This window comes from Montipora capricornis, chromosome 2 (assembly GCF_036669925.1).
Source record: "Montipora capricornis isolate CH-2021 chromosome 2, ASM3666992v2, whole genome shotgun sequence".
NCBI lineage: Eukaryota > Metazoa > Cnidaria > Anthozoa > Scleractinia > Acroporidae > Montipora > Montipora capricornis.
Window position 1 is genome coordinate 7,419,060 of NC_090884.1, and position 10,000 is coordinate 7,429,059.

At 41.9% G+C, this 10,000-nt stretch overlaps 1 protein-coding gene across 2 annotated transcripts in view; it reads left to right on the plus strand.

The window, feature by feature from the left end:
- LOC138038667 (uncharacterized) overlaps positions 1–10,000 on the plus strand; it is a 69,697-nt gene that overhangs the window by 46,746 nt on the left and 12,951 nt on the right. For both annotated transcript variants that reach the window (XM_068884660.1, XM_068884661.1), the window contains exons 8-12: positions 282–3,606; positions 4,191–4,694; positions 5,282–5,499; positions 7,198–7,352; positions 7,796–8,249. In XM_068884660.1, coding sequence (XP_068740761.1) covers positions 282–3,606; positions 4,191–4,694; positions 5,282–5,499; positions 7,198–7,352; positions 7,796–8,249 — 4,656 coding nt within the window. The remainder of the gene's footprint in view (positions 1–281; positions 3,607–4,190; positions 4,695–5,281; positions 5,500–7,197; positions 7,353–7,795; positions 8,250–10,000) is intronic.

The following is a 10,000-nucleotide window of genomic DNA, read 5'->3' on the forward strand; positions in this document are numbered from 1 at the left end:
CACATACGGCCTGAAACGAAATGAAAAGAAATTAACAGAAATCAAATTTATTGTTGGTCTTTTATGACATGGAAAACTGAGTGCCCGGGTGAAAACTTCTCAATGCAGAGTAGAGAACCAACAAATTTAATCCATGTATGGCGTAGAGTCTGGGAATTCATCATATTCCACAAAGGAGGTATAAATTGGTCAATTTACGCTTAATATCTTATTTAGTTGATATTGGCTTCTTCTCTTATGTGCTAAACTCACAGCCTTTCATGATCTTTTCTTTCTCCAAGTTGGTCTCCCTTCATTGAACCTGAAAGCGGCATCTCACACTATCAAGTATGTATCAGTTCAATTCCGGACAACTGCAGCATCACTCCCTTCATTAACGTTGGCCTCAATACAAGCTTAACTGTGAGTCCTCTACAGCTCCTCCATGGAGAATCATATTTCGCCGTCGTGCAAGGAACTAATCGCGTAGGACTATCATCGGAAACGACCTCTAACCGGATCTTGATAGACTCAACACCTCCTTCGTTCAAAGATACCGACAACTTGTCCAGTAACTCGAAACATGTTCCGGAAATCACCCCAGAGAATTCCCGACGTGAAATGGAGCTTTCTGGAAACTCGATAAAAACCAGCTCTCGAGTTCGCTTCAGTTGCTCCGAAGAGCTTTTGACCTCCAGCTGGGATGAGTTTGAAGACCAGGAGAGCAGTCTGGAGCGGTATGACTGGTGCGTTGGGACATCAAAGGCACAATGCGACGTGTTAACTTTAAAATCCGTTGGATTGAAACCAAAAGGCGCAGCAATAGTCAAGAAACTTGCGTCGGGTACGTTGCTTTATGCTACTGTCTTTGCTGTAAACGGAGCTGGTCTTAAAACTCGTGTGGTGTCAGAGCAGTGCAGAGTCATCTCTGTAGCACCGAAGATTTTGGAGGTCACTGACATTCCCAGCGTGAACGCAAGTGATCTGACAGATATAGACTGGGAAGCAATGATGCAAACTTTATCTCTTTGCTGGGAAATCATCGGACAGGCGATTAACGACATTTCACGCTTGCGTATTGAAGTAGCCATCACACAGTCTTCGTCAAACATTTCGGTGCCACAACTTCTCACGGACAGGTCCTGGAACGGAGAACCGATCGTGCATGATTTCATGGATGTGTTGTCTTGGCAACGAAATGTTACCATCCGTAGTGTGCCCACTAAACCATGGGAACGTTACCGAGGTATTGTAAGGGTCTGGAACGAGGGTGGCATTTTCACTGAGGCCGCTAGCGATGGACTAAGAATCGAGCCTTCAGCGCCTCCAAAGAGGAGCTTAAAGCTCCACGATTTGGCCGCAGAACAAGAACATTTACGATGGCTACCAAACTTAACGCTACCCGAAGTTACCAGAAGTGCGTTAGACGATGATGTCAAGTACGTATCTTCTCCAGAGGACGTAAAGATAATCGTCAGAGGCAGCTCTAACCAAACCAGCAACAAAACAGCCTTTTTACTGGATCACAATCTTTTCAGCCCCAGTGTGGAATTTAAGATCATTGTGCAAAGAGTCACATCGGACAAGAACGAAAGCAATACCACTGAAGACTCGAGCATAATGCAAGTACTTCCAGGGTTTGCTGATCCCGATGGACCCTGCTGTGCTAAGTGCCCAGTAGACCAACAAACTGTGTTCACTGACACGCACATTAAAACCACTTTACCGTCCGAAATGTTTGGTGCTTCTCTCGTTCATTTGCCAAATGGCTATTTCGCTGTTTCATCAGCTGAAAGAGCATTTGCCTTACCACTTAAAAATCGAAGTGCCAAGCACATAACCATTCGAGATGACATCACTGGCTCCATTGAAAAGCCCATAAAAGTAGTATCACATAACCACCATATAGTGTTCTCCTCAAGTGGGAAAGCACACCTTTATGTTAGCAGCACGGATTCTCGTGACGATATCCAGTTGACAAAGAATGCCGTTTTTACAAAATGCAGGAATGTATCAGTTGCTGCTTGCTACGCTGATGACACGTGGGCAGATGTACTAAGTCAGGTCATTGCCATCCATAGGAACGTTTTAACAATTTCCGCAACTAATCTGACCACGAATGCTAGCGTTGTGGGTATATTCCAGAAAAATAATGAAGTCTGGACATTTGTGGAAGCTCTTGGAGCAGATAAGAGGGATCCGAACTTCGGGCATTCGTTGTCTCTAAACGAGCTTCTCCTTGCGGTAGTAGAAGGGGAAAGGAAAAACTCGTGCATCTCAGTCTACTATATTCACTCAACTTCTCTGATGCAAGCCATTTGCTTTGATGAGAAACAAAACTTCATTGGCCCTCTGTCTATTTATCTTACCGAGACTAATGCACTTGTGGTGGTATCGAAAAACTCAAGGTCAGCTAAAATTCTTCAACTAAATGCTACAACCCAGTCCTACCACGAAGAATGCAACTTTCTCGCTGTTGCACCATACGAGTTTTTGAGCGGATCTCTCGACGTCAACGCCCGCGATGGAGGTTTTGTTGTTGCCTTGGGTATGCAGACATTGAAAGGACGAGACGGGGTTCAACTTTTTGGTTTCCAAGGAGTCTATACTAAGTATGAAGAGGGTCAGTGCGTTAAGCTTGGAAGAGCTATATCTCAAGAGAGTGGACGGAGAATGGATAATGGCCTTCCTCGAGCATCTGTCTCCTTCTCGGAGGATACAATCTTATTCGGCACTCCCAGTATCCTTACTTGGCCTGGGCAAGGAGAGGCATTTGGAACTGGGCGAGTTTATATGGCAACTTATTGCTCCATTGATCACTATCGCGTAAGAGTATCTCAAGTCAACGGTTTTGGTTCCGCAAAATGTGTGCCTTGCAAGGAAGGCCGAAAGTCTTTTGGCGGTTTTGTAGACATGTGTTCATCTTGCCAAGAAACGAGGTGCTCAGTGCCACAAAGCGATGACCCGTTTAGTTTTACATCGAGTATATGCGATTCTGTCTCTTGCCATTCGACATCGACGGTGGACAAAGAAACCAATGGATTGGACATCCACCTAATGAATGACTCGTTCTTTGTCCCTGGCGCAGAGAACCTCTATACTGTTGTATTTCTCGAGACGACACGAGCGGATCAGTCAACGATTTCATTCTCGGATTCTTTCGTTATTGACTTGACAGCTCCTGTGGTTGGCATCGTGTACGATGGAATTGGCAGCGACCCAAATACAAACTGTTCGGAAAATACGACCTTTAGCGAAGAAAGTCAGTGCTCCACTCGGAGTTTTAAAGACGCTGATATCGACTTCACCAATGACACTCATGAGATCCACGCCAGGTGGATTGACTTCCTAGACAGCGAAAGTGACATAGTGGAGTATTTCTGGTGTGTAGGGACTCAGCCAATGAGAGATGACATCCGAGAGTGTGAGAGCACAGGAATGAGGCCAAACGGAAGTCACTATGGACTTGATTTGCATCATGAGGATTCTTATTACATCACAGTTGTTGCTTGCAATGGAGCCCGCAGATGTTCAGCAACTCACAGTGATGGTGTTACCATAGACACTACTCCACCTGTTATGGAATATGTCAGAGATGGGATCATGGGGCCAGACATGGACTTCCAGGTAAGGATTGGTTTTATTTCTGGCTTTAGAATCAAACCTTAACGAAGCGAACACCCAACAATGTCGAGCACTATTTTCTTAGGTCGCTTTACAAGTGTCTAAATACAGCGATTGGAAGTTTTGATTAAATTATCAACAAAACAACTAACTGTGTTAAAACGCTAAATGCTTTTTGAGGGTCGTCGACCAGGTCGATAATAACGAGAGGTTGTCGCAGAGCCGGAGGTCCGACTGCTCTTGCTTAGATTTCCCATTACATCATTTTCACTTTCCTATGTTCTTATTGTCTCCCTAGCTTTAATCACTCAATGTGCCATTAGCGACCCTTCAACCCTTGAACTGTCATTTTAAAATTGTTTGGGGAAATTTTTTGGTCCTTGGGAACGCTGTTGCAGGCTGATATCTGCCAGTTTTATTTCAAAGCGTTGTAAGAAAGAAAATCTCGATGAATAAAGTTGGAAGCCTTTGTTCTCTTCATCTCTTGAATGTATACCTCTGCATTTTCCTCGTCGAGTGAGCATTGACCCATATATTTCAGCAAAACGTAGTCCACAATTATATTTCACTGTGTATCTCCTTTGTAGGTCTTCGTTGACATCATCTTCGCCTATTTTGCTGCAAGAGACCCAGAGAGTCATGTGACGACATACGAAATAGCCTGGGGAACTGCACCTGGTCTGAGCGATGTAAAAGACTTCGAAGAGGTCACTAATACCACAATTTGGCTAGCTAAGTTCAAAGATAACGCCCTCGGTATAGGAAAGAAGTATTTCGCCATCGTTCGAGCTACAAATGGGGCTGGTGTACTTTCTGAACAATTGTCCTCTAATGGCATCGTTGTCGGAAAGTCAGAGTACGTCTTCGATAATGATTCGTCCGCCTCGTTTTTCTTCGATACTGTAAATGTCAAAGAAGATGGGTCGCGTAAGGATGGAGGAGTTGGGCAGACATACGGCACATTGACTGTTCCTCAAGGCGCAGTTGAAGGGGAAGTAAAGCTGCGATCTTTCAGCTTGGATGGTGATGCGTTGAACCAAAACGAGACGGAAGATGGCCCAATTAGCAATCCGGAAGTTACAAAGCCAAAGGTTTGTTGTTTGCAGTGAAAATTGCCACTCCCATTTGAAGCGTTAGCCCTTCGACAGAGCGAATGGGTCAGTTCGCTCCGAAGAAGGGCTAACGCTCGCCGAAACGTAAGCTTCAAAAATTCTTTGTGGTGGTCAATTTACCATAACAACACAGTTGATAAAACATTTCTGTGTTTCACTTCTCCACTGGCGCAGCACCACAGTTCGTTTAGAAACTAAAATCATTTATCATTACGTGACCGACTGAATCACTACTGGCTGTATAATTCACTAGTTCACTCATTCATTCACTAACGGTGCGTTTGGACTAGAAGTTAGAAACCCTGGTTTTTACGGAGATTCACATTAAATTTGTCAAGCAGCTGCTAGAATGCTATTTTAAACATATCTTTATTATCTTGACAAACGCCAGACATCATACCGTTTTAAATCATCAATCCACGTATTCTTAGCTTTTTTTGACTAACTGGCTCAGACTGGCTGAGTTGTTTACTTACTAGTTTGGATACTAGTTCGCATGGTTAGGAAATTGCATCGAGCAAGCAATCAGTTTTCTCACATTCCGCCCTTTGAACTTTCTTCGTCAGCAATTCATGCTTGGGAACTACAGTTTTGTTATTAAAGCTTTGGATCCAGTGAGCAATACAGTTCAGGAAGGCTATACCTTTGCAAGGCCTATCACTATTTCCATGTTCTATGACGTGGATAATCTGGTAAAAGCGAACAAAAAATATGTCAATAACGAAGTTACCAAGGAGGAGGTAGACCCTGTGTTGTATCTATGGAACCCTACCAATGAAACCTGGTAAGTAACTCTGTCTGTTGCTAGTTTGAATCCGAAGAAAGAGAAAAAGGGAATTGGTTAGAAGAGGTTCTCTTTTCCTGGTGCTATAAGACTCAAGCCTATAATCACGCAAACCCTTCTAAATCGGTAGGTCTTCCTCTTAGACGCTATCGGGGCATCGTAAGACCTAAGCAATTAAACTTAGTTTAGGTGATAATTGTTGAGGCCCAAGTTATTCAAAGGCTTGCAAAGTTAACCTTATCCAATGGATGAGTAACTAACTGACAGTTCCAATCTGAGCTAAGATTTCAGTATTTGCTTCCGTAACTGAAATGTGCTTACTCTATTAGTAAGCAAAGTGAAGGCCTAGGCATGTACGAAAAGCTTGGCCAACGTTTCTCGTGGAGTATATTTTATATTCTGGACAGTGAGTTATCCACTGAATAAAGTTATGAAATTGACGAATGTGGAATACACGCAAGTATAGTGGAGTGCATATTAAATTAAACGTTACCTCCAGTAAATAAAGGATAAGATTATTTTCAATTGTCAATGATGATTGATGACTCCGGGGTTCTCGGAAAACGTCTGAGGGTTGTCAACAGAAGTCTTACCAAGGAAATTCTGATTATAAGTTCCAGAGCTTTTAAACGCGAAGACGCACTATGAAAGGCGTGGTGCCCTTGGCACATGCAAGCATTTGTCAATCAACCCTGGACACAACCACGCTCTGTGATGATTTGTGCAATAAAAAAGCCCTTTAATGGCAATGTGCCCGTAATATGTCATAAAATATTGTCTGTCGTTCTTTTCTTAATCCCGAGTCACTTTTATCTTGAGCTAGAAATATCTTTTCGGGCTTCCGTCTCTGTGTTGCTGTTTGTTGATCACCATCTTGGATAATCAGTCGTGCTTTAATGAATTAGAACAAAGGTAGAGCGTGAAGCCACCTCTTTTATAGTGCGTCTTCGTGTTTAAATGAACTATGGGAAATTCTAGGAGCAGCTAAGCTGATAAACTTGGTCTGAATGAATGGGACATATCATCGCTTGTACTACGCTATTGCATTGCTAGTTTCACAGGCAGCCGTTATTTTAACAGGAACAGGAAAACCTCATTACCCGAAAAAAAAAAAAACTCTCTGAGAAGAGTAGAGAACCAACCGTGAAACTAAGTTCACGCATGCCGCCTAGTCTAGGAATCGAACCCGGGACACATTGCACAGATTGGTGGGAGGTGCGTGCTGTGGTGATATTCAACCAAACCACGGATAAATATCATTAGTATAAACTAAAACGGTGGATAGCGTTGAACTCGCGCGCTGATTGGCTCGTCAAACTCCGGATATCCTGTGCTATTTACCTCCGAACAACTCAGGAAAAAATGGCGTCCCGATTTGCATCCGTGACAAGTGAAGAAAACATCCAAATTAATTTTTTGTGGTGTATATTATCTCACTCTTTTTGTCGGTGGCTAGCGTTGGATATTTACCTCGCCGCTTCGCGACTCGGTAAATATCAACCGCTAGCCACCTCCACTTTGGTGAATAGTTGTTCAATATTCTTTAAACATGATACAACAGTTTTTTCAGCTGACAAGCGAAACCGCCGTCTTCTTTAAACTCCCTTATATAAAACTCACTACACTGAGGCACCGTTCGGTTCGTAAGTGGTCGTTTGAGATCTATCTACCTAATAACATGGACATTTGTTCTCGTAGGACTGACGCTGCTCTCACGTGTCCTGAGCCGTGGAGTCACGTGAATCGATCCATCAAGCTATTAACAGTAAATGTGTGTCACCTGACGCAGTTTGCTTTCCTCTGGTCATTTAAAGCTCAGCATGGCATGTTAATACTTGATAAAAACAGTTCTAGTAAGTACATATTTCTGTTTGTTTTTTTCGTTTCTTGTTTGACTACCACAGCTATTGCCAATTACTTTGTCTCAAACCCCAACATTTAGAACTCCGTGTCTTTTTGGGAACGGTGCATGACCTCAGAAATGACCCTTAGTATTTACAATCAAGGGGCGTATGGTTAATCGTCGATATCCGAAAAGCCAAGAAAATCTATAACCATTTACACGTGTCATTAACAAAAGCAGCCCTTTCTCCTCGGTTATTGTAAGTATCCGTACGATCGGAGTTGAACCCATCCCTCCGCACGAAGTCCAACCGATACATCATGTCGAGGGTCCTCTTTTTAAGGTAATTGTAAGTCGAGACATGCCAATAAAAATCTCGTTGCAGTTCTGTCTCCCTGCTCAACCTTTCAGTTTAATACAATCTTTTCAAAGTGTGGATTTTACCCATTACAGTTTACAACAAAGAGGGCGTGGTCGAAGTGTCACGCACCCAACAAGTAACAACACTAGAAATCCCAGTTCGACGATCAAAAGGCTCCCAGGGTGACATCACAGTCCAGTGGTCTCTGAATCGAAACCACTCCACACACGACCCAGAATTCTTATGGCCAACATCCGGGAAGATCTTTTTAGCAGATGGCGAATGGAACAAATCTTTCATTGTCAACCTCGACGACGACGAGAAGGACGCGCCGCAGTCCGTGGTCTGGGTGCAACTGGATAAAACCACGGGTGGGGCCTTGCTAGGGACACGCGATCAAACCATTGCAAAAGTTCTAATTACAGGAAAAGAGAGTAAAGAGATCTGGCAATGGATTGTTATTGGTGTGAGCGCTCTTGTCGCATTGGCTTTGATTATTCTGTTTGTTGCGTGGAGGCTACGAAAGACAAAGGCAAAAAGGCAAAAGTAAGTCTACATTTCGTGGGGCTTTCTTGTCTTTTTTTCAAAATTAAGATTATTATGTAGCGTGTAAGGATGGTTCCTACTATTGTTATTGCGCATACGTTCTGCGCATCTCGAGATACTCGCATTTCCTATGGGTGGTGCTTATTAATTTAATACAGGGATATTTTTTGCGCGGTTGAAAACTATGCGGAAAAAGCAAGTGCTCTTGGTATCCAAAATGAAAACTGGGGGTAACCGTGCATTTATTAAGAGATAATTAAGCCTCAAATTGGAAAAGAATGTCATCCATACATTGCTTTGTAAATTAAGGCTTTTTACAAATATTGGTGATTAATTATCTTCGAAAAATGCGTGGTTACCGCCAATTTTCTTTTTGGATTTCAATAACATTTGTTAAGATCTGCTTTTCTCGCATATTCAGTAAACAGCGTAAAAATACGTTTGAATTAGTGGGCACCATTCTTAACAATAAAAAAAAAGACTGCGATAAAACACCTCTAAACCTGATAAAAAATACTAAAAATTTGTTCAAAACGACGACGTTTCGACGTTGGCTAAATGTCATTATCAAGAAACACCAATGATAGTGGCACAATGAGAATTAGTCTTCCATGTAATGGTAAAGGCATAAGATTCGAGAAATTAGGAGAGAATCTTAAACGCAAAGAAATCAAGCCATCATTTGTGAATCAGTAATGTGCTGTTTATTATTTTAAATGTGATCTGTGCGATGCAGATTATGTTGGGTATACAGCCAGACACCTTCACCAACGCGCTGCTGAACACAAAAGTTGGGCAATTGTCCGACATTTTTAGGAAACTCGATAGAAATGATCTTTTGAAAGAAAACCAATTTAAAGTCTTACAAAGTACCAGGGCTAATTTGATTGCTTAGTCTACGAAATGCTCTTCAGTAAAGTGCCCCTGTAATTTAAAAAGAAATCACTTTCTTTTTTTCTTCAGATTTTGAAAGTGTGTTTGCTTAACACCTGACTGACAATCACTTTTGAGCTTTGACTTTTACCCAACGGCCGTTTACATTGATTGTAGGTCTTAGATTTCACGGTCCGCCATTTCTCAGGTTCAAAACTGACCGATTGGACCTAAGAGGGTTAGATCCAGGGAAAAGTGATGTCAAAGGCTTACTAGCTTAAAATTTCAGCATTTGAATGCAGCTTCTTATATATGCAAAACACGAGTTTAAAAGTCTGAAACCAAACTTCCGTGCTGTATATTAATTCTGCTGCGTACACACGTATTGCATTCTTAAGGTAGTGAGCTTTTGACGTCATTTGACATCCAAGAAAAATAAGAATTGATTTTTTGGTCACAGGGGCACTTCAAGAGTCTCAAGCGTAATTTGAATATCCAGACGGAGCCCATACGTGCCAAACTTTTTGTTTAAGTTTCATTGTACCTTTCTTTTACTACACAGGCACCTTATCAGCTATTGTTCTTTTAGTATTTATAGATCTTACTTTTCAAATAACCTTGACTTGATAATAACGTTTAGCCAACTCAAAACGTCGTAGTTTTTAACAAGGTTTTTAGTATTTTTACCATGTTTAGATATGTTTTATTTCATTTTTTTTAATGGTTAAATGTATATCATTTTTCTAATGTTTTATTTCTTATTCGAAAACTTATCAATAATTCATGAGCCTAACAGGCCATAAGAACATCAATAAAAGATCAAGCGCATGAGCTTATCATCAGAATTCTTTATACAACGAATAGTAATGACGCCTGGC